Consider the following 26381-nt stretch of genomic DNA (forward strand, 5'->3'; position numbering starts at 1 on the left):
AGATCAAATCAGTCCATTCTAAGAGAAATCAACCCTGAATATTCACTGGAAGGACTGATGGTGAAACTGAAGCTCCAATACTTGGGTCACCTGATGTGAAGAGCTGACTCACTGGAAAAGACCCTGATGCTAGGAAAGATTGAGGGCAGGAGGAGAAGGGGGTAACAGAGGATGAGATGGCTGGATGGCCTTATCGACTCAATGGACATGAATCTGAGCAAACTCTGGGAGAAGTGAGTAACAGAGAAGCCTGGTGTGCTGCAGTCCATGGGTTTGCAAAGAGTCGGACATGACTTTGTGATTGATCAACGGGTCCATCAACAGATGAATGGAAAGAAAATGAGAGAAATATTATACTGCCATGAAGAAAGGAGAAAATCTTGTCATCTGTAATCTGGACGGCCTCAAGGGAATCATGCTAAGTGAAATATGTCAAACCAAGAAAGACAAGTATCATATGAACTCATTTAATATGTGGAAGGTGAAAAAAAGAATAACAAAAAAAACCCCAAACCCTCCCACTAAGGTCACAGGTAAAGAGAAGAGACTGGTGGTTGTCAGAGGCAGGAGATGGGGGGCAGGATATGAAATAGGTCAAAAAGTACAAAACAATAGTTATAAAGAATCTGCCTGCAATGAGGGAGATCCAGGTTTGATCCCTGGGTTGGGAAGATCTTCTGGAGAAGGGGATGGCTACCCACTCCAGTACTCTTGCCTGGAGAATTCCATGGTGGGGTACAGTCCATGAGGTCACAAAGAATTGGACACAACTGAGCAACTAACACTTTCACTCATAATTCTATTTCATTAATATGAAATAATGACTGGAACACTACTATCACAAGAAGACAGGTCTCATTTTACTTTTAAGATTTTATCTAAATACTCTTAATTTATTAACTGAAAAGTAAAACCATTTACACACACCAGACAAACACACAAATCAAACTCCAAATGCACTGACTTGTCAGAGTCAAAATGTTATCTATTTTAAACTATTTTGTAATACATTAAATGAAGCAAGTTTATTTACAATACATAAAATTGATGAATCTACTGGTTAAAAGAAAAAAGAATGCAGTTAGTCCTTCTTTAAATCAATTTAAACTACTAAACACACACAACTCTGTGTGCATGTGGTTTTAAGACAACAGGAATTTTTAAGTGCTCAATTTACCTGCTAAACACAGGGTCTATTATGTCCCTTTTACCTATGGTGTTTCCACTCATCCTAATTCTATTTTCTCTCTATTCATCTAACTGTTTAAGTCATACAAGCCAGACTTTAACTGAATATGGTACAAGGTAAAGTTCTAAAACAGTGATGAAGCTGGCTACAATGATCACATGAAGGTGGAAAGAAATTAAGGTTTCCAAATCCACTAAGTGGAATATTTGGACTTAAAATGCATAAATGTAATTTCAAATTAAAACAATGAGTTTTCAGGGAACTTTATTTTTTTCTGAGATGGGGAAGAATAAGACATGCAGTGGGATGTCACTAATGTCTACCACTGTGTCCAAACAATTTCCCTTACTTCTACTTTTCTATCAACAACCTACCCGGTCCCCTGAAACAAGCAACACGTTCATTTAAAGAGATGAGAAAATTTCATAAAGGCAACCAAATGAAAATAAAAATTTCCTGGGATTCAATTACCTAAACTGCTAACACTTTGGTTGTTGTTGCTGTTTAATCTTAAGTTGTGTCCGACTCTTTGCGAGCCCATGGCCTGTAGCTCACCAGGCTCTTCTGTCCAAGGGATTTCCTAGGCGAGAATACTGGAGTGGGTTGTCATTTCCTTCTCCGGTGGATTTCCTGACCCAGGGATCAAGTCCACATTTCCTGAACTGCAGGCAGGTTTTTTACTGCTGAGGCACCATAAGTCTTCACTTTGTCTTGTGTTTTTTAAACAAAACTGAGGTGTTTTGTTTTTTTTAATTGAAGCAGAGTTGATTGACAATGTTGTGTTAGTTTCTGGTATACAATAGGTGATTCGGTTATATACATATTCTTCTTCATATCCTTTTCCATAATGGTTTCCCTGGTGGCTCAGAGGGTAAATCATCTGCCTGCAATGCGGGAGACCCCCGTTCGATCCTGGGTTGAGAAGATCCCCAGGAGAAGGAAACAGCAACCCACTCTGGTACTCTTGCCTCAAAAATCCCATGGATGGAGAAGCCTGTCCATGGGGTTGCAAAGAGTCAGACATGACTGAGTGACTTTCACTTTCACTGAATATAGTAAGACCTTGCTATTTGCCTAATTTATATAATAGTAAGCTATATCTGTTAATTCCAGACTCCTAATTTATCCATGCCCCACTTCCTTTCCCTTTCCATAACCATAGTTTGTTTTCTATGTCTGTGAGTCTAAGTAACTGGGTCTGTTACTAATATAATTTTATATACCACTGCCATATGGTTATATGATGCCTTTGTACAAATAAAAAGAATGTCCTTCCTTAAGATGCTTTATCACCATCTGTGAAAAACTGTTGTAATAAATATGCAACTTCTGGCATGTACAATGTGAAGGTTGCTTCCCCTCCTCCTCCCACACACTTTGGGGTCAAACAACCACAGGTAAAGCAACTAAGCAAATAACTTCACTCCAAAACTCATTTTACTTATTGTTACTCTAGCTTTCAGGATGGCTGTTGGAATTAAATATGGTGATACATGTAAAATTATTTGGCAAATAGTATGCCAACAATAAATGAGAGCTATTATCAACATAATCATTATTATTAGTAGTAGTTGTTGTAGTGGTAGCAGTGGTAACCTTTCATTTTAACCTTGCCCATCTTGTTAATCATGTACTCTGAGATCTTTTCCCCAGCTATTTCAACACTGTCATACCTTGTTCAGTAAAGTTTATTAGTCTATCTCCATGTTAATGGTCCCTATTATCAACTATTACTCACAACTCATTTTATTAATTTCTGCACCCAAAACCACTCCCCACAGCCTACTCCAAACTTTTCACCTTTTGTTAAACACTGAACTTCAATCTTGTTAGAGCTCATCTTCACCTGTATTCGTGTGAATTTCTGAACTAAGTGATTTTTACATCTCTGGGTGGGGGGACGGGCTATTACTGAAAGAATTTGTTACTCTGTTAGAGCTTCCTTAACTTCCTTTTTCTTTATATTACATCTTCTGTCATTAATCATTTTTCCTTCCTTTGGATATTAGCCAGAAGTAGCCACTGTGTCCAGGGTTAACTCCTTCACTTACATACTGAATTCTATTTTGTTTCTTCATAAACTATCCCTTCTTTTGCATCTTCTATCTTTCTGTTTCTCCTGAATCTTATACTAAAGCATAACAATATAAATGCTACTCCAACTAAAAACAGTAGAAACACTTTTTTTTGGATCCTGTTACTTTCTCAAAAGATAGAAACTAGATTTACAGTATCTGGCAAAGTGATACAAAATTTAATACCTAGTACATTTATTATAGTAAATATATCCAACAATTTTTCTCAGTCACTGGCCATCTTTCAAAGATATATATATATATATATATATATATATATGTGTATATATATATATATATTATTTTCAATTACATCATCAATACAATTTATAATGCCTAATCTCCTGCTCATTACTCAAATAGTCACAGCTAAAGCTCAGGATTAGCCTTTATTCTTTCACTGAAATCCCCTTCAGCCAAATTCTTTTTTTCCTTTATCCTAGTGAAAAGCTGTTTGGTTCAACTGAACAAGTTATTCAATAAGGCTACTAGGTGCAAGTTTTCTGATTTTAATTCCCCTAAGCAAACACTTGAGGTTAAAACACTTACTACCAGAACTTTTAAAAGCCAAAAACCATGACATTATTGGTATAATCTATACCAATACTTTCAGAGAAGGCAATGGCACCCCACTCCAGTACTCTTTCCTGGAAAATCCCATGGATGGAGGAGCCTGGAAGGCTGCAGTCCATGGGGTTGCTGAGGGTCGGACACGACTGAGCGACTTCACTTTCACTTTTCACTTTTAAGCATTGGAGAAGGAAATGGCAACACACTCCAGTGTTCTTGCCTGGAGAATCCCAGGGACGGGGGAGCCTGGTGGGCTGCCGTCTATGGGGTTGCAACAAGTCGGACATGACTGAAGCGACTTAGCAGCAGCAGCAGTAGCATACCAATACTTTGGCCACCTCATGCGAAGAAATGACTCACTGGAGAAGACCCAGATGCTGGGAGGGACTGGGGGCAGGAGGAGAAGGGGATGACAGAGGATGAGATGCAGAGGATGAGATGGCTGGATGGCATCACTGACTCGATGCACATGAGTTTGGGTAAACTCCAGGAGTTGGTGACGGACAGGGAGGCCTGGTGTGCTGTGATTCATGGAGTCGCAAAGAGTCAGACATGACTGAGCAACTGAACTGAACTGAACTGAACGTATGATTACTAATATCATTTTTCCTACCATCAAACACTTAGGCATCATGAAAACATAAGTGAAGTAGATAAAGTACACTTTTTCTATTACTTTAAGATGTCATTATTTAAAATTCTTCAATCAATGCAGGAGGTTATATATTAATAGTATATATTATAATATTTAAATGATTTACCATATGTAAAAGAATGGTAAATGGTAAAATCATTAAAATATTATAATATATACTTTTTTACCATATGTAAAAGAACGAGTCTTCCCTGGTGGCTCAGACGGTAAAGTGTCTGTCTACAATGCAGGAGACCCAGGTTCGATCCCTGGTTTGGGAAGATCACCTGGAGAAGGAAATGGCAATCCACTCCAGAACTATTGCCTGGAAAATCCCATGGACAGAGGAACCTGGTAGGGTACAGCCCATGGGGTCGCAAAGAGTCGGACACGACTGAGCAACTTCACTTTCACTATATGTAAAAGAACAGTTTAAAAACAAACATCTGTAGCTATAAAGCTAAGATTATTTCCTCTGTCTTTAAAACAAAACTAAAAGGGCTGAAAATAGCACATTTACAGTTTTCTTAATTGCTCAATTTCTTGGCAAGTTATTTTTCCTTAATGACCAAAACGTATTCCATGTCCCTCTTAATAGCCCTCTTCCTGCAAAAAAATTTAATTTGACTTAAAACACATGTGATACTCTGCAGGAAAATTTTCATTTAAAAGCAAAATATGCGTTTAATAAATGCACTAAATGATACATCAAAAAATCTACACTGCAAACACATTTCAGTTTTTAAAACAGCTGTATTATTAGTTGTAAAAAGCAATATTACTAGTGGGGAACTAAATGCTTCTGTTGCTGCAGACATGAATTCTCTACTCCCAGCTTCTTTGCCCCAGTCAGCCCAGATTCAAAGCCACAGATAGAAACAACTGACTGACTGGCTTAGTTGCCAAAGAAAATGAGGAAAGATGCAAGTATGTGGTCTATTTTTGGCTTTTAGAGAAAGAGATTGTACCTCCCAGTAATACTCAATTTATGTACTGAGTAATACTCAAAGTATCTCAACTGAGGAAGAGGGTTCCAGTGGAAGACAGCCAAAACCAACAGTCTTTGGCTCTGCTTCTTTTCCTCCTAATAAGTAATAATATCAATAAAAATAAAATATTAATAATAGTAGAATATTATTAACAACCAACTTATTACTAACCTACTGTTCTGTAATGCAGTTACATATTTTATATAGCAAAATAGAAAATGTATTGTCAGGGATCTTGGTTAAATATGCTTTTAAAATGTGAACCCTCCAGTAAAATCTGAATATGGGATAAAATAATAGTTCACAGTTGAAAAGTAGTATGGAAACATATTTGAACAAGTTAGGCATTACGATAATGTTATGCTTAATAAACTAAACAGAAGCTTGGAGATAACACTGAATGGTGTGTGTGTTTGTTTATTTTCAATAAGATAAATAAAGCATGCAAATACACCGAATCTTTGGATTTTTACTTGAATTCTTTGAAAGTTACGGCAGTATACTACTTCATACCATTCTCGACAAAGCTGAACACAGTATAAAGCACCTCTTTTTATATGAAGTTCTGTTTGTTCAGAACTTATTATGTACTCATATATTCACAAACATCATCTTACTTGAATTCTGTGATAGCCTTCTGAAGAAGGCAAAACTATCACCACTATACTGCTGAGGAAACAAGCTTTTAAGCTTACTATAACTTTCTAGAGCCATAGTTTCTAGAGCCATGTGGCAAGAGTTGGGATTTGAAAACAGGTATGTCTAACACTAAAGATCTGATTTTTTTCTACTATCCTAGAACACATGACTGTTTACTTGGGTAATTTGTACACATTCATTACTAGGTAAAAACTGAGGCATTACACTTTTATACACACCATCCATTATACTATGATTTTTTTCTTTAAATGTTAGAAAATTCTGAAAGAATACTAGGTTTGAGATTAGCATTTGTACCTAATTCTCCTTATTGTGTACACAACTCTCAAAGAACAAAGTTTATTTAATAAGCTACAGGCTAGATTTCTGACCCCAAGAAATTCTTTTACCAAATATTTTAAGGAACACTGAAAAGGACTTCAATACAATTTGCAAATTGGTCTCATAGTATGTAACTTTTTGGTTTCAGGTACCATCTTCAAGTAGTCTTTGGTACTCAGTGTTTGAAAGAACAAAGCAAGGTAAAAACAAACAAGAGATCAAAGACAAACTATAACGATACATTATATATTTCAATTATAAACTGACGTTAACATCATGCTGACAATATATTAATAAGAATAAAGATAAGAATAAGGACTTCTAGTTTCTGTTCAGACATATAGAGCCTGGAAGTTGTCACTCCCATCCTCAGAACAAGAAAAACTGTGGAACAAAATGAAAATTAACAACATTTAAAATCATCAGAGAACTGAGGTCACAAGGCAAACTGTTTCCCTGAAAACTAAGTAGACTGCTGAATATAAAGAAACAGAAATAATTGCTTAAATCAGTAACTGAGAGGAATACTGAAGCAGAAACCATGAATTGACGGAGACCCAGTATGGACTATCCTGAAAGGTAAAAAATCCTGAAGGGCCAATCTCTAGGGAAAGCCCACACTTTTGTGAGTTTTATATCTAGGAACCCTAGCAGGTTCTCCTGGTAGACTGGGAAAAAACTCCCTAATACTTACAACAGGTAGAGGGAGAAAGTAACATTTTAAAATATGCCTGGGGTGTTCTTTTCTCCTTAATTAAGGCCTGCTCTCAAGAAAAATTACCAGAGCCTTATCTGACCTAGGGGAAAAGCAAACATAATTTGAGCCCCTTCAGATTCCCTGTCTCATATAAGGGGAGAAAAACAATGGCTATGAAACTCTTCTCAAAGTCATAGCTCCAGAGACTCAAATCCACCTTTCAAAAAGGTAAAATTTAATCATGAGAACGTTTCCCCTGCCTAGTATGCTATCACTTCATAAGCAGTGTTCCAACAGAACTGAGGATTACAACTGAGAGAGCTGTCAGATACAGACTCTACTTTAAAAGGAATATCTAAGGAAACCCAAACACAACAGCAAACATTAACAAAGCATAACTCCTTGCTAAACAAACACAAAACTCACACCGAAAGTCTATTTATCTCAGTTCCTATTAAGTGATGCACATCCAACATTCAACAAAAAGACATGCTATGTGTTAAAGCAAAATTAAACTACAGACTGAAAATATAATACAAGCATCAGAACCAGACTCAGGCATGGCAGAGATTAATTGGCATGGCAGAGATAATTCCCAGAATTATCACCCTGGGAATTTTAAATGATTATGATTAATAGGTTAAGATGCTAATCAAAAAAGGTGTACCATGTAAGAAGAGATGAGTAATGTAAGCAGAGAAATGGAGATATTAAGAATCAAAAGGAAATGCTAGAAATAAAATAAAAAAAAAACAACTGAAACAAAGGATGCCTTTGATGAAAATCATCAGTAGACTAGACATGGCCAAAGAATTGATGAGCTTGAACATATGTCAACAGAAATGTCCCAAACTGAAGAAGAAAGAGAAAAGAAGAATTGAAAAAAACAGAAAGAGAATGTCCAAGAACTGTGAGACAATTACAAAAGGTATAACATACGTATATTGGGAATAGCAGAAGGAGAGGAAAGAGAGAAAAAACAAGAAATACTTGAAGAACGGCTGAGAATTTTCTAAAATTAACAACACATCAAACCACAGATCTAGGAAACTCACAGAACATCAGATAGGCTAAATGTAAAAAAAAAACTACACTTAAGCATATCTTATTCAAACTGCTAAAATCCAAGGACAAAAAAATCTTGAAAGAAGCCAGAGAGAAAAAATCCTTACTAAGAGAACAAGGATAAGATTATCCTGGATGCTTCTTGAGAAACTATGCAAGGAAAAAGAGTAGCGTGAAAAATTTCTATAAAATGTTGAAAGAAAAAGATTCATCAACCTAGAATTTTGTGTACACAAAATTGTCTTTGCAAAGTGAAGGAGAAATAAAGACTTTCTTGGATAAACAAAAACTGAGTGCGTTTGCACAGTACATCTGACTACAAGAAATGTTAAAAGAAGTTCTTTAGAGACAGAGAAAGTGGTAGAGGTAAAAATAACTAAGATCTATATAAAGAAAGGAAGGGTGTTAGAGAAGGAACAAACGGAGATAAAATATTTCGTATTTCTATCGACTGATCTAACAGACTAATGATTGTTCAAAATATTGATAAAGCAACAATGTATTTGGCAATTATAACTTCTGGATAAGTAAAATCAAGGACAACAATGGCATAAGGGACACTAGGAAAGACGAATACTCTGGTACAAGGTCCCTAAAATATCCAGGAAGCCATATGTTGTCTCAAAGTACACTTAGAATACCTATAAATATATATTTCAAACTCTAGGAAAACTATAAAAAATTTTCAAAGAAGCAATTATACTAAGAGAGAGAAGAAAATGGAACCATATAAAGTACTCAATTAAAAGAAAAGAGAGGAATAACATGGACAAAAGAAACACAAACAGTGGAATAAACAGAAAACATTTACAAATATGATAGACATTAATACAATTGTATCAATAATCATTTTAAATATGACTGGTCTAAATATACTAATTAAGAGACAAAGACTGGCAAAGTAAATATAAAACAATGTGTGGTTAAATGAAAAGGCACAGACTAAAAGTAGAGCAAAGGAGAAATATATACCATGCTGCTGCTAAGTCACTTCAGTCATGTCCGACTCTGTGCGACCCAACAGACGGCAGCCCACCAGGCTCCCCCGTCCCTGGGATTCTCCAGGCAAGAACACTGGAGTGGGTTGCCATTTCCTTCTCCAGTGCATGAAAGTGAAAAGTGAAAGTGAAGTCGCTCAGTCGTGTTCAACCCTCAGTGACCCCATGGACTGCAGCCTTCCAGGCTCCTCCGTCCATGGGATTTTCCAGGCAAGAGTACTGGAGTGGGGTGCCATGCTAACACTAATCAAAAGAAAACTGGATTAATTACATTAATTTCATAAAAACAGACCTGAAAGCAAGGATACTATGAGGGACATTATTACATAATGATAAACATGTCAATTCTTCACAAAGATAATTCTTAAGGTATATAATTCTAAAACAAGGCATCAAAATATGAGGCACAATCTGATAGAACTGCAAGGAGAAATAGAAAAATCCACCATTGTATTTGGAGACTTCAGCACACCTCTACTTGTAACTGGTAATTCGAGCAGGCAGAATATCAGTAAGGATATAGTTGAACTACACAGCACCATCAATCAATTGGATTTAACTGACATTTATATAAGACTTCATTCAATAATAGCAGAAAACACATTTTTCTCATGCTTAAAGGAACATTCACCAAAATAGACCATATAAAACATACCTTAACAAATTTAAAATAATACAAATAACATAAAATAAGCTTTAAGATCTCAATGGAATTAAACTAGAAACCACTAACAAAGAGAGAGCTGAAATGTCTCAAAATATCTGCAGATCAAACAACAAACTTCTAAAACATTCTAACTAATTGAAAATGAAAATACAACTTATCTAAATTTGTGGGCTACAGCTAATAGAGTATACAGAGAAAAGTTATAGCATTAAATGTATGTATTAGAAAAGACCATCTAAAATCAATAATCTAAACTTCCATCTTAGGAAACTAGAAAAAGAAGAGCAATGTAAACTCAAAGCAAACAAAAGAAAAGAATAAAAGTCAGAGTAAAAATCAATTAAAGGAAAACAGACAATCAAGAAAGAAAATCAACAAAACCAGAAGCTGAAAAAGATAAACCTCTAGCCAGCTTAAGCAAGAAAATAAGTCAAAGAAAATACAGATTACTAATACCAGATATAAGGGGGCTGCGGGGCTATAGGTACTGAGCCCACAGGTATTAAAAGCAGTGGTCCCCAACCTTTTTGGCACTAGAGACTAGTTCAGTGGAAGACAATGTTTCCACGAACTGGGGAAGGTATTGAGATTATTCAAGCAAATTACATTTATTGAACTCGATGAACAGGAAGTGGAACTCAGGCAGTAATGCAAGCGATGGGAGCAGCTGTAAACACGTGAAGCTTTACGTGCTGGCCTGTCACTCGCCACCTACTGTGCGGCCTGTGTGGCTTGGTTCTTAACAGGCCACGGACCAGTACCAGTCTTTGGCTCTGAGGTTGAGGACCCCTGATAAAAAGCATAATAAAGGAATATTATAAATAATTTTATGCCACAAATTTGATACTTAGATGAAATGGAACAAAAAAGACATAATCTGCCAAAACTCCACAAGGATTAGCAGATAATCTGAAAGAAACTGAATTAATAACCTTCCAAAGACAAAAAAAAGCACTAGACCTAGATGCTTTCACTGGTGAATTCTACCAAACATTTAAGGTAGAAATGATACCAATTTTCTAGGATTCCTAAAGAAAATGGAAGTGGAGTGAATATTCCCAAATCATTCTCTAAGGCTAGAATTACTGTAGTACTAAAATCACACAAAGATAGAAAAACTACAGACTAGTATCTCTCATGAACACAGATGTGAAAAACAATCACAAATCAAAGCAAGCGATGTATAAAAAGAACTATATACTAATCAAAAATGAATGAAATGAATGATTCACTTTGTCAGTGTGGCCTCCCTACCCTGCTTTACTCCTTCGCTAAGCCATTGAGGCCAACTGTGAGTGAAAGTCACTAAGTCAAGTCCGACTCTTTGGAACCCCATGGACTATATAGTCCATGGAATTCTCCAGGCAAGAATACTGGAGTAGGTAGCCTTTCCCTTCTCTAGGGAAACTTCCCAACCCAGGGATCGAAGCCAGGTCTCCCGCATTGCAGGTGGATTCTTTACCAGCTGAGCCGCAAGGGAAGCCCTGAATAAGTATCTTAAGGAAAGCTGGAAAAAAAAAATTTATTTATTCCAGGTATGACAGGCTGGTTCAATATTCAAAATTTAATTAATCTAATCCACCACACCAAAAGCCTAAGGAAGAAAAATTGTGTAATTATATCAACAGATATAGAAAAAGCATCTGACAAAGTTTAATACCAACAGATTACTAAAAACTTGGTGAACAGCCCAATTAAAAAATGAATTAAAAATCTAAACAGGCACCCCACCAAAAAGAATATACAAATTGTAAATAAGCATAAATACTCAACATCTTTTGTCATTAAGGTAATACAAATTAAAATGAGATATAGAACGGCTAAAATCGAAAAAGCTGATCGTATCAAATGCTGGTGAGGATATGGAGCAACAGAACTCTCATTCATTATATTGGTGGAATGCAAAACGGCCCAGCCACTTTGGAAAACAGTTTGATAGTGTCTTACAATGTTAAACATAGTATTACCATACGATCAAGCAAATGTAATTCTAAATATTTGCCCAAATTATTTGACAAAGTACGTCCACACAAAAACCTGCATACAAATGTTTATAGTGGCTTTATTTATACTTGTCCAAAACCAAAAGTAACCAAAATGTCCTTCTATGGTTGAATGAGTAAGCAAACTGGTACATCCATACAATGTAGTATCATTCAGCAATAAAAATAAGTGATCAAGCCACAAAAGGCATGGAAGAACCTTAAATACTTATTGCTAAGTGAAAGAAGTCAATCCTAGAAGGCTGCATATTGTATGATTCCAATTACATGACAGTCTGGAAAAGGCAAAACTATACAGAGATAGTGAAAAAAAAAATCAGTATTTTAGCAGGGGTTAGAAAGGGAGGCAGTTAGGAGAAATGACTATGTGAAGAACGGAAGATTTTCAGAGTGGTAATAATATTCTGTATGACACTATAACGGTAGATCCATGATATGCACGGTCAAAATCCAGAGAAGTGTATATAACACAAAGAGTGAATCTTAATGGAAACTATGGACTTAGTTAGTTCTAGTCATCATTCATAACATATATACTACACTAATTCAAGACGTTAATATTAGGGGAAACTGTGCAAGGAAGAGAAAGTATATGAGAAAACCTGCACTATAGGTTCAACATTTCTATAAACCTAGAACTGCTTTAAAAAACAGTCTATTCAGTATGGAGATTCCTTAAAAAAAACTAGGAATAAAACTATGATATGACCCAACAATCCCACTATTTGGCATATACCCTGAGAAAAATATAACTGAAAAAGACACATGTACCCCAGTTTTCACTGCAGCACTATTTACAATAGCTAGGACATGGAAGGAGAAGGCAATGGTACCCCACTCTAGTACTTTTGCCTGGAAAATCACATGGACAAAGAAGCCTGGTAGGCTGCAGCCCATGGAGTCGCTAAGAGTCGGACACAACTGAGCGACTTCACTTTCATGCCATTGGAGAAGGAAATGGCAACCCACTCCAGTGTTCTTGCCTGGAGAGTCCCAGGGACGGGGGAGCCTGGTGGGCTGCTGTTTATGGGGTCACATAGAGTCGGACACGACTGAAGTGACTTAGCAGCAGGACATGGAAGCTGTGGTATACGTGTACACACACACACACACACACACACACACAGACCAGAATATTACTCAGCCATAAAAAGGAACATGTTTGAGTCAGTGCTAAGAAGGGGATGAACCTAGAGCCTGTCTATTATACAGAGTGAAGTTTAGTCAGAAAGAGAAAATCAAATATTGTATATTAACACATTTAAATGGAATCTAGAAAGATGGTATTGATAAATCTATTTTCAGGGCAGTAATAAAGATGCAGACATAAAGAACAGACTTATGGACAAGGAGGGGGGAAGGAAAGGGTGGGACGAATGTAGAGAATTGCACGGAAACATACACAATACCATATGGAAAATAGATAGCCAGTGGGAATTTCTTATATGACTGAGGGAACTCAAACTGGGACTCTGTGACAACCTAGGGGGTGGGATGGGGTGGGAGGTGGGAGGGAGGTTCCAGAGGGAGAGGACATATATACAGCTATGGCTGATTCGTGCTGCCGTATGGCAGAAACCAACACAATATTGCAAACCAATCATCCTTCAATTGGGCTTCCCCAGTGGCTAGACAGCAAAGAATCTGCCTGCAGCGTGGGAGACCTGGGTTTAATCGCTGGGTCTGGAAGATCCCCTGGAGAAGGGAATGGCTCCCCACTCCAGTATTCTTGCCTGGAGCATGCCATGGACAGAGGAGCCTGGTGAGCTACAGTCCACGGGGTCACAAAGAGTCAAATACGACTGAATGACCAACACAATCCTTCAATTAAAAATAAAATATTTTAAAAGTCTATGAATTTTTTTGAAGAAATAAGATAAATATTACCACTACTATTATATAGCTCACATAGACCACAGCCTTGTCTAACTCAATGAAACTAAGCCATGCCATGTGGGGCCACCCAAGACGGGCAGGTTATGCTGGAGAGGTCGGACAGGATGTGGTCCACGGGAGAAGGGAATGGTAAACCACTTCAGTATTCTTGCCTTGAGAACCCCATGAACAGTATGAAAAGGCAAAATGATAGAATACTGAAGACAATGGATGAGATGGCTGGATGGAATCACCGACTCAATGGACCTGAGTTTGGGTAAACTCCGGGAGTTGGTGATGGACAGGGAGGCCTGGCATGCCTGGTGATTCATAGGGTCTCAAAGAGTCGGACAAGACTGAGCGACTGAACTGAATTGATTATATAGCTGTTCTGGAAACACTCGATATTATAATTGGATGAGAGGACTAACTAAGGCATAAATATAGAAAACCACCACCACTTAAAAATACAGTGGAAGTTAAGATCATTTATGAATAACAAGAAATAAAAACTATGACTAGCAATCAAATTACAAAAGTTGTAGAATTTATGGGAACAAATATTCAACCCTATACTGGGTTGAAAAAGACTATAATACCATGGAATGATACTTTTTCCTTCTAAGGAAAAAAATACTCAATATTGAAAAAATATTCACTACCTAAAAACAAACAAAAATAGCCATTCATTAAAAGCAATTAAAATAAAAATCCCAACATGGTTCCCTGGGGGAATCTCTGGAAATTCTAAAGTTCATTTGAAAACAGGATAAATATCTGTGTAGGTACCAAGTCTGATTTATATATCACTTTAATTTTGAAAATTAACACAGTGCCTGATACAAGGTAAGTGCTTGAAAAAATGAGAAACACTGAAAGGGGAAATTAGGAGGAGGAACTTGCCACCCAACGTCAAAATTGAAAGTGACAGTATGATAAGGACAGAGACCATTGGGATAACAAGTAATTCAGAAACAGAAAAAGCATACAGAAATTAAGTACATATCAAAGGTGGCCATTCAAATACCTAAGGGAAAAATGAACTAGTCAAATATTAGTCATTTGGAAAACAACAATCATACTTCACTTTACACAGAAACTAAATTACTGATGGATCAAAAAGTTAAAATATTAAAGTGCAGAAGACAACAAAATGTGTAATTTACGATCTAAAAGTTGAGAAGGTTGTTCTGAACATGAAACATGGTTTTTCTGAAGCATGGTTTTTCTAGTCTCTTCACTGAAAAGTCCTAGAAACAAGAGCCAATGTAAAAGCAATGGATACTTCCTGAAGCCCAGATTAAATATCATTTCCCATTAAAAGACATCAGATGTCCTGGCTATGGTTTTTCCAGTGGTCATGTATGGATGTGAGAGTTGCACTATAAAGAAAGCTGAGTGCAGAAAAATTGATGCTTTTGAACTGTGGTGTTGGATAAGACTCTTGAGAGTCCCTTGGACTGCAAGGAGATCCAACCACTCCATCCTAAAGGAGATCAGTCCTGGGTGTTCATTGGAAGGACTGATGTTGAAGCTGAAACTCCAGTACTTTGGCTACCTGATGCGAAGAGCTGACTCATTTGAAAAGACCCCGATTCTGGGAAAGATTGAGGGCAGGAGGAGAAGGGGACAACAGAGGATGAGATGGTTGGATGGCATCACCGACTCAATGGACATAGGTTTGGGTGGACTCTAGGAGCTGGTGATGGACAGGGAGGCCTGGCGTGATGTGGTTCATAGGGTCACAAAGAGTTGGACAAGACTGAGTGACTGAACTGAACTGAACTGTCCTTGGACAAACAGTTGATTCCCCGTATAGGGCAGGAAATACACAAATTAAGTCCAGAACATTTCATCTAACAGGGAGAAAGGAAGTTATCAAAGACAAATTAGATCACATCCAGGTTGAACAGGCCTTCACTGGCCAAAGATGGGACAATCTGAACATTAAGAAGGATATAGTATCTGCAATGGACTGAAGTTATCTCAAATATACTTATGTTCACAAGTTCATTCACAACCAAAACCAAATTAAAAACCAAAAACCAAATTAAAATCAAAATCAAAATTAAAAAAAAAAACAAAAAGCACCTCATCTCATAGTCACCTTTGTACAGTTAGTAAACAACTCTTTATTTTGAAAATTGGTAAATAAGAGAAATATTCAATAATCTGGCTTTTTCTCTAAAAACTATTCCTCAGAGAAATCAGACAACTGATAAAAAGGAAACTTTACATTTTATAACGATAAAATAATGTATCTAGGCCGTAATTTTCAATGGCTGTTTACATCACAAAAAGAGACACTAGACAGTGCCTACTGCCTGATGGAGCACACAACGCCATTTCTAAAACGCTGCTCATAAAAATCAAAATGGACTCTTATCAAACTTCTGGACCTAATCACTAATATACAGAAAGTTCAAAATCAGAGTAACATGCTACACAATAGCAGCAAAATCAGACTGTGATGCTTTACAGGACAAATGACCTGCTGTTATCAACAAAAACTGTGAGGAGAAAAACTGAGAGATGGAGGGTTATCTGCAGATTAAAAAAGACATAACAGCCTTTTCAACCTCAGTCAATGTTTGAATCTTGCATTCCAATTCAAACTCCAAATAAACAGAAGACAGTGGAGAAATGTAAACACTGACTGCCTATTTGAAGAACTCATAAAATTGAAGCAATGGACATCACCAGATGGTCAACACTGAAATCATATTGATTATATTCTTTGCAGCCAAAGATGGAGAAGCTCTATACAGTCAGCAAAAACAAGACCAGAGCTGACTGTGGCTCACACCATGAACTCCTTGTTGCCAAATTCAGACTGAAATTGAAGAAAGTGGAGAAATCCTCTAGACCATTCAGGTGTGACTTAAATCAAATCGCTTATGACTATACAGTGGAAGTGAGAAATAGATTTAGGGATTAGATCTATAGACAGAGTGCCTGATGAACTATGGACAGAGGTTCATGACACTGTACAGGAGACTAGAATCAAGCCCATCCCCAAGAAAAAGAAATGCAAAAAAGCAAAATGGCTGTCTGAGGAGGCCTTACAAATAGCTGTGAAAAGAAGGGAAGAGAAAAGCAAAGGAGAAAAGGAAAGATATACCATTTGAATGCAGAGTTCCAAAGAATAGCAAGGAGAGATAAGAAAGCCTTCTTCAGCGATCAATGCAAAGAAATAGAGGAAAACAACAGAATGGGAAAGACTAGAGATCTCTTCAAGAAAATCAGAGAAACCAAGGGAACATTTTATGCAGATGGGCTCGATAAAGGACAGAAATGGTAGGAACCTAATAGATGCAGAAGATATTAAGAAGAGGTGGCAAGACGACACAGAAGAACTGCACAAAAAAGATCTTCATATCACGATGGTGTGATCACTCACCTAGAGCCAGATATCCTGGAATGTGAAGTCAAGTGGGCCTTAGAAAGCATCACTAGGAACAAAGCTAGTGGAGGTGATGGAATTCCAGGTGAGCTATTTCAAATCCTGAAAGATGATGCTGTGAAAGTGCTGCACTCAATATGCCAGCAAATTTGGAAAACTCAGCAGTGGCCAACAGGACTGGAAAAGGTCAGTTTTCATTCCAACCCCAAAGAAAGGCAATGCCAGAATGCTCAAACTACTGTACTATTGCACTCATCTCACATGCTAGTAAAGTAATGCTCAAAATTCTCCAAGCCAGGCTTCAGCAATACATAAAGCGTGAACTTTCAGATGTACAAGCTAGTTTTAGAAAAGGCAGAGGAACCAGAGATCAAATTGCCAACATCCACTGGATCATGGAAAAAGCAAGAGACTTCTAGAAAAACATCGATTTCTGCTTTATTGATTATGTCAAAGCCTTTGTGTAGATCACAATAAACTATGGAAAATTCTTAAAGTGATGGGAATACCAGCCCACCTGACCTGCCTCCTGAGAAATATGTATGCAGATCAGGAAGCAACAGTTAGAACTGGACATGGAACAACTGAACAGGGAACAACAGACTGGTTCCAAATTGGGAAAGGAGTACGTCAAGGCTGTATACTGTCACCCTACTTCATGTCACCCTATATCATGACAAACGCTGGGCTGGAGGAAGCACAAGCTGCAATCAAGATTTCGGGAGAAATATCAATAACCTCAGATATGCAGGTGACAACACCCTTATGGCAGAAAGTGAAGAGGAACTAAAGAGCCTCTTGATGAAAGTGAAAGAGGAGAGTGGAAAATTTGGCTTAAAGCTCAACGTTCAGAAAACTAAGATCATGGCATCTGGTCCCATCACTTGATGGGAAACAGATGGGGAAACAGTGTCAGACTTTATTTTGGGGGACTCCAAAATCACTGCAGATGGTGACTGCAGCCATGAAATTAAAAGACGCTTACTCCTTGGAAGGAAAGTTATGACCAACCTAGATAGCATACTGAAAAGCAGAGACATTACTTTGCCAACAAAGGTCCGTCTAGTCAAGGCTATGGTTTTTCCAGTGGTCATGTATGGATGTGACAGTTGGACTATAAAGAAAGTAGAGCACTGAAGAGTTGATGTTTTTGAACTGTGGTGTTGGAGAAGACTTTTGAGAGTCCCTTGGACTGCAAGGAGATCCAACCAGTCCATCCTAAAGGAGATCAGTCCTGGGTGTTCATTGGAAGGACTGATGTTGAAGCTGAAACTCCAGTACTTTGGCCACCTGATGCGAAGAGCTGACTCATTGGAAAAGACCCTGATGTTGGGAAAGATTGAGGGCAGGAGAAGGGGACGCCAGAGGATGAGATGGTTGGATAGCATCACTGACTCAATGGACATGGGTTTGTGTGGACTCCGGGAGTTGGTGGACAGGGAGGCCTGGCGTGCTATGGTTCATGGGGTCGCAAAGAGTCGCACATGACCTAGTGACCTAACTGAACTGAACTGAATGTTATTTTTCTGCAGGGTTATAAATTATGGTTAAAGAGTAGTGTCCTAATTTTTTAGAGATACATGCCTGCAGATTAAAAAAGAAATTACTAACATGCGTGATGTAAGGGTGAGTAGTGCATTTCACAATAACTTATCGGTAAAAGACATAATTTTAGTTCTAAATCTGTATGAATCAAGGAAGATTCTTCATTAATATTTTTGATCAGATATTAAAGAAATCAGAGCATAGTTATTTAGCGACAATAGCCACTACATGTATTTTTCCACCTGGAATTTAAACTAAAAATGAACAGCCATCCCTTGGTATCCATTGGGGATTGATTCCAGGTTCCCCTCAGATCTGCAGATGCTTAAGTCCTTTATATATAATGGTGAAGTATTTGCATTTAACTTAAGAATATCTTCCTGTCTACTTTATATCATTTCTAGACTACTTATAATACCTAATACAATGTAAATGCTATGTAAACAGCTGTAAATACAATGTAAATACTATGTAAATAGTTGCCATCACTTGGGCAATGTTTTGCTTTTTGGAACTTTCTGGAATTTTGGGAGAATATTTCTAATTCCTATTTGATGGAACTTTCAAGCGCAGATATAAAGTTGTTGTTTAGTTGCTAAGTCAACGTTCAACTTTTTTGCAACCCTATGGACATTAGCCCACCAGGCTCCTCAGTCCATGGAATTTCCCAGGCAAGAATACTGGAGTGGGTTGCTATTACCTACTCCAGGGGATCTTCCTGACCCAGGGATTGAACTTGCATCCCCTGCATTGCAGGCAGATTCTTTACCACTGAGCCACCTGGGAAGCCCTGAAGATATAAAAGGTCAAGTGTAATAAAAGCCTTTACTCTCCTCATGTCCTTATGCTCTTGATATCTTAAGCTTCTCACAGTTCCCTGGGCATAAATAGTTCCTTCTATAATTCCCTGCACTTGCTATTATGAATGAAATTGTTTTTGCATGACAAACTCCTACTCATACTTTAAGAACCAACTCAAAAGTAATGTCTATAATGAAACATTTCTAACCATGCCAGCATTACATTCTGTTCATTATATTGCCAATAATGCTATAACATAGGAACTATTTTTTATAGTACTTTTAAACTCATTTATTTGTTTTTTGCATGTGCTTCCCTAAAAGTTGACAGTGATCTTTATGTCTCTACCTCCTAACACATGAGCCCTTCTAGAGGGTGCTCAATAAATATTTGAAGAATCCACTTCAACTAATTATCAATGCAGTATATCTAAAATTGACTTTAAAATTGACCACGTCTAAGAAGTCTTGTTGAGTATTTTTCTGAAAAGACTTAAAAAGACGAGGTATACCATTCAAATTTTGGAACAACAATCTTACTAACAAGATGGGAAACAGCCATGCATTTAGATTGATTAGCCCTTTCAGTGATTTTTTTTGTTGAAATACTCTCAACACTTCATCTAAAGAAGCTAGTCCCAAACGTTTTAGTGAACAAATAGCATGAACTGAGTACCTACTCCATCAGCTACTGTTTTGCGATGAAAAATAAAAACAAAAATCTTAAAAAAAAAAAAAAAGTATAGAATTTGACATCAGTGAAAAAAGTTGCAAATTAACTTACAACATAAACATTTAAAAAGTTATCAAATTAAATAAATGAAAGAAATAATGAGAGGAAACCTAAAGCACTAATTTTAAAAAACCCTTTTGACAGATTTTACACTATGGTCTAGATACACATACTTATATACATATATAAATGAAAACAATACTTACCCCTAGCAACATAATGGAATCTGAGATATTTTATTCACTTTTTCATTGAAAAGAAAAACAAGCAAAACCCTCCTGGTAGACTTGCCAAAATGATTTCATACCCCACTAACGGGTTGAGATTTAAAGTTTGGTAAACACTGTCCAAAGAAATTCTGCATATTATCAATAATCCCTAGGCTACACTGAAAGCCACAATCTTAGAACAAATCTATATATGAAATATGTCTATATCAGAAAAATTATGAATAGGAAATATAATTTTAATAGGATACAGTAATTTCTGCTATAGTTAGGAAAAGTAAAACAGAATCTTGATATCTAAAAAAAAAAATGAAGGATATTATGTACACCTTAGTCTTAGAGCTCTAAAAGGGACAAGGCCACGATTCTTAGCTGACTACTGTTAAAGGAACTGAGATTTTAGTTTAACCAGTATTACTCTCAAGTTTAGTATTATTCTCAAGTTCTCCTTCAAGTCTAAGAAAGCCTTGTTTAAGAAATGCAATTCCACTTATCAGTTATTAAACTGTGAGATAATATAACATTAAAAATTTTCATGGTGTGTCCATCTCAAACTTAAATTGAAGACAAATCATTCTTCCTAACAGATATCTTTAAGTGTCTGTTATATAGAAATCCTATGGCTGCCACTAATTGCAAGACACTTTAAAAAACTTCTTTTCAAAAAAAATTTCTTTTCATAGTCAAATATAACATAAAATTCTTAGCTGATTTTCTTTTGTTAAAATCTAATAATTAAACATTCTCTGATAACTACCATAAGGCAATGAAGCTCTTTCCAACATTTATATAAATTTCTTTAGATAACACTGGATCTGCATAAATATTACTTTCAACATGAAATATTTTTGCTAAAAAGTTAGTGATTTCAAAAGAAAATTTTCATGAAATCATAAGTAGAAATTTAAATACAAAGACATTCCAGAAAAAAGAGCATTTATGTATATCAAATAAAACTGCCATTTACTTTTTACAAGACTGCCACAGACACATGAAGTTGTGCCCAGGTTTTCTCACTGGATCTCCATGTTGACTAGATGCACTGAATGGAGAAGGCTGAGAACTGTTAGGCTGGCTCTGAATTTGAACAGCTGGTGAAGGTGTCATTGGAGTGTTCTGTGAAAAAGACAAACCACACAGTTTGTGAAATGACGCTGAAAAACATTCATATAGAACAGGTTTGTGAATTTGATTACAGTGATAGTTATGCACTTTCAACATAAAATTCACACTTGGGAGTTTTAATGATTATCTTTTGGATACTCTTTAAGAGGATAACTAATTTCAGAAACATATTTAAGAAGTCAAATTAATTTCATATGAATCACAAAGGCAAGACTGCATTGTTACTGTCACAGAAGACACAGAACTTAGGATTAAAGATTTTATACTAATAAAATTGGGTACAAATACAACTATAGATTACACAGAGAAAAAATTATAAATGCACCCATTTTATTTACTAACATATATTCTTCAAAAGAAAAACAATCAACTGTAAATTATTATTTCTTTGTATAATATCTCCTTTAAGATTGTAATGAGTAACATAAAACCATATATAGTAAAAATCAAAGGGAATTTCAGATGTTAAGAATGATATAACCATTTAAGTAGAATGTTGTAAATATTACTTTGCAGGAAAAGCTATTTTAACTAACAACTTCAATCTTTCAAGGTGCTCTGTTATAAATTTTGATGGATTACACAAGAAAAGGATTTTAATTGTATGCATAAGTTTTCTAAATATTAGCTACATTTTTCCCGTTATATCCCATCCTTTTCTCTCTGAAAAACACATAATAATTATAACATAGCTTAAAACAATTTGAAACAATACATTTTGAGGTTTAACTCAGATTTCATTCATAACATACATAGCACAAAGGAAAAAATGTTAAATTCCTCACAGACATGATTAGCATACCATTTTCAAAGTATTGTTTAAAGGAAATACATTCAAACTCTGGGAAAATATTCAATGTATTTGCTTATTTATAAAGTGATATTGGAAACAATGGAGCAAAACTAAGCTAAAAATTGCTGAAAACCTCTTATTGGAAAATTATAGTACTTTAAAAAAAAACAGACAAAACAGAAACAGATAAGGCTCTAGCATAAAAGTGAATAAAGGAAAAGAATAAAGTGCCAAGAGTGAAGGTTCTTAGAAACGTGGAGTCATAGGAACTTTTGAGTTCTAAGCTCTAAGGAAAAAAATTTACTTTGAGATGTGACTGAAGTTGTTTTTATAATAGAGTCTCATTCTTACGATTTTCTAATATTATTAGTAAGAAAATATATACACGCATGAAAACCATGCATTTTAGGGCAGTACAGGTATCAATGGCTAGAAGTTAAGACTTTCCAGCTTGACAGAACAGGACTCAGAATTTCGATTTGCCTTTTAACCAGCTATGTGGCCCTGGGCAAACTACAAAACATCTCTGATTCTCAATTCCCTCATCCGAAAAGTGTAATAAAATCTAACTTCTGGGATGGTAGGAAGACTACAGAAACTCTACATGAAGAGCCTAGCTCTAGATTCTCAATAAATGGCAACTCACTATTATTATTTATGTTAATAGAGAAGTACAGAGTGAAACCATATTCTGGAGGAAAGATGATGAGTTCACTTTGGGGACAAGAACAGATCAGTAAGTGCAATTATTTAGCTATAGTTAAAGTTAATTATCTAGCAATAGTTAAATTATCTGGCAGTAGTTAAAGCTGGAACAAGAATCTGACAATCATTTATCTGTGAATTCTTAAACTCATAAAAACTAACAGTGAGAAAGTAGACACAGGGGTCAGGATCAGAGAGAAAGGAAGGGAAGAATAACATTAGACTAAATCTATTTACCAGGAAAAAAAAAAAAAGTCAAACTGTTTCCTTGAAATGAAACTACTGCATAAAAAATTCCATGAAATTCCAGTAAGTAAGAGTAACCAAGAGGATCAGTTTGAATCAAACACAAATATTGAAGAGTGACAGAAATATAATCTCAGAATTATAACTGAAGGGTAAATCTGTCAGAGCTATCAAATTCCCTCAGAATGAACTTTCTGGTTCCCTACCCTATTACCATTTACCCTAGGTATTTTATTGACTAGCTTGTCATATACTTTTAAATTAGGTTTATTTTTTTTTATATGCTAACAAAGCTTTATCCTATTTTGTTCTTCATTGTAGAACTCTTAACTGGTGTCATACACAAAAGTTAAATAACAGGGAATCATAGGGTATTTAGCCCCAACTGTTAATGATTTATGAGGATGTGGCAAGGATGACTGAAGTTAATCCAAACTGTTCAATTAAGAATGAATAAAAGACATATTAACCAAATGCAATGTGCAGAAAATTGTCTACACATTGCATCTGGTGTTCTCTGGATCTTAATCCAAACAAAATTTATAAAACACATTTTTAAAGACTAAGAACAAACTGAGTGTCATGCAATATTAAGAAAGTACTATTTTTGTTAGGTGTGATTTGGTATTATAAATACTTATAAATACATACTGAAGTATTTATTAGTAACTTAAAATCTTTGGGACTTACTTTACTGCAGGGGAAAAACAGTGGTGAAGAAGACATGAAACTAGAAAGGCAATGGTAACATTATTTAAAGCTGGGTGAAGGATAAGGTTGGGTAAAGGTCAGTAAGCCTCTATTCTTGTGTATGTCTAAAATTTTCACAATAAAAAGTAAACAAATAACAACAAAAAAACAGAGCTAAATATATCAATAAAACAAAATGAATTAAACTACTTATAGAAAATACCAAATGAAAAATTCCAAGACTTGCATTTTCTTTGAATAAAGCAGTATATTTACTTTACCGGGAGAAGTACCAATGACCTCAGAAACACAGATGATACCACCCTTACGGCAGAAAGTGAAGAGGAACTAAAGAGCCTCTTGATGAGAGTAAAAGAGTTGGCTTAAAACTCAACATTCAGAAAACTAAGATCATGGCACCTGGTCCCATCACTTCACGGAAAATAGATGGGGAAACAATGGAAACAGTGAGAGACTTTATTTTCTTGGGATCCAAAATCACTGCAGATGGTGACTGCAGCCATGAAATTAAAAGATGCTTGCTCCGTGGAAGAAAAGCTATGACCAACCTAGACAGCACATTATAAAGCAGAGACATTACTTTGCCAACAAAGGTCCGTCTAGTCAAAGGTATGGTTTTTCCAGTAGTCATGTATGGATGTGAGAGTTGAAATAAAGAAAGCTGAGCGCCAAAGCATTGATGCTTTTGAACTGCGGTGTTGGAGAAGATCAGAATCCCTTGGACTGCAAGGAGATCCAACCAGTCAACACTAAAGGAAATCGGTCCTGAATATTCATTGGAAGGACTGATGCTGAAGATGAAGCTCCAGTACTTCGGCCTGATGTGAAGAACTGACTCATTGGAAAAGACTCTGATGCTGGGAATTGAAGGCAGGAGGAGAAGGGGATGACAGAGGATGAGATGGTTGGATGGCATCACCGACTCAATGGACGTGAGGTTGAGTGAACTCCGAGAGTTGGTGATGCACAAGGAAGCCTGGCATGCTGCAGTCCATGGGGTCACAAAGAGTAGGACACAACTGAGTGAACTGAACTGGAAGTAGTATTTTTTATTTTTTCCTATATTAGAAAATTACATATTTCTTTTAACAAAACTAATTTTTAATAGTTTGTTTACACTGTATTGTATGTTTTTTAAAGTACTACTTAAACTATGTTTTAAGAACTAGGTCTTTTACATAAAATGCAAAATATATTTCTTTTAGGATATAAAAGTGCCTGATCATTAACCATAACCCTAACTTAAATATAAATGTAAAAGTGGTCTCAAAATCATGTTTTTGGAATGATCACTCCTGAGGAATATTGTTCAATACTATTCTTTGTTCTGCTCTACTGAAGAACTAACTTTTCGTATTTTAGTACCTCTGTAGTACTGTGTGACCAGAAAAGTAAAATTAAACAAAGAATATGAAATAATTCTGTGATTCCTTTTTTAATGTAAAATTATCTAAAACGTTAATGTAGCAGTTTTACTTTTGGCAAAGATATTTCCTTTTGTTAAAATAAGAAATTATAATCTTGCCTTCCTTTAACATCTTTTCAAGAGTAAACTGTGGCTGAAACTTCTAGACTGTACTGATGTTAAAAATTTTCTGATATAAGACTTGGGATTTGAAGTTCTTAAACACTTATATATTATGAAGACTAAATCAGGCATTATAACACCTAAGGTCTAATTGAAAGAATTAGGAAAATACACTCTAAAAAGTAAGTAGAGATACTTTTAAATGCTTGTAAGGAACAAGAACAAAATTTATTCTAAATGTGGTATTAAAGAGGTTACACTTAGTCTAAACAAAATACACATCTTTACAGAACAGAATTAAGATAATCACTGGAAAAGAGATCCTTGTGAGTGTGGGAAAGTTAATTCAACTCTTTAAAAAGGGTTATGGACAAGCTAATATCTAAGGTTCTTTCTGCTCTAATATTGCCTCATTTTCATAACCTATCCAAGTCCTCTTATTAAGTATAACTAGACAATCAACACATACAAAGTCTATCTTATAAATAGAACACATTGAAGTGTAAACGAAAAAATCATTTAGTGCTAATGATTTTCTTAATTATTACAATGTACTACTAGCTTCCCTGGTGGCTCAGATGGTAAAGCGTCTGCCTACCCTGTGGGAGACCCGGCTTCAATCCCTGGGTCGGGAAGATCTCCTGGAGAAGGCAATGGCACCCCACTCCAGTACTCTTGCCTGGAAAATCCCATGGATGGAGGAACCTGGTAGGCTGCAGTCCACGGGGTTGCAAAGAGTTGAACACGAATGAGAGACTTCACTTTCTTTCACTTTCACTGCTGCTGCTGCTGCTGCTGCTGCTGCTGCTGCGTCGCTTCAGC

General features: G+C 36.2%; 1 protein-coding gene, 1 long non-coding RNA gene and 1 other non-coding gene across 3 annotated transcripts in view; 2 read left to right on the forward strand and 1 right to left on the reverse strand.

Moving 5' to 3' along the window:
- ARID2 (AT-rich interaction domain 2) overlaps positions 1–26381 on the reverse strand; it is a 208680-nt gene that overhangs the window by 23992 nt on the left and 158307 nt on the right. Inside the window, exon 16 of the mRNA XM_002687323.7 lies at positions 21419–21567. Coding sequence (XP_002687369.1) covers positions 21419–21567 — 149 coding nt within the window. The remainder of the gene's footprint in view (positions 1–21418; positions 21568–26381) is intronic.
- LOC132345273 (uncharacterized) overlaps positions 1–26381 on the forward strand; it is a 44009-nt gene that overhangs the window by 5965 nt on the left and 11663 nt on the right. The window lies entirely within an intron of this gene.
- On the forward strand, positions 4678–4749 carry TRNAC-ACA (transfer RNA cysteine (anticodon ACA)). Its single transcript has one exon. It is a non-coding gene; the product is annotated as a tRNA-Cys (tRNA).

This window comes from Bos taurus, chromosome 5 (assembly GCF_002263795.3).
Source record: "Bos taurus isolate L1 Dominette 01449 registration number 42190680 breed Hereford chromosome 5, ARS-UCD2.0, whole genome shotgun sequence".
Classification (NCBI taxonomy): Eukaryota; Metazoa; Chordata; class Mammalia; order Artiodactyla; family Bovidae; genus Bos; species Bos taurus.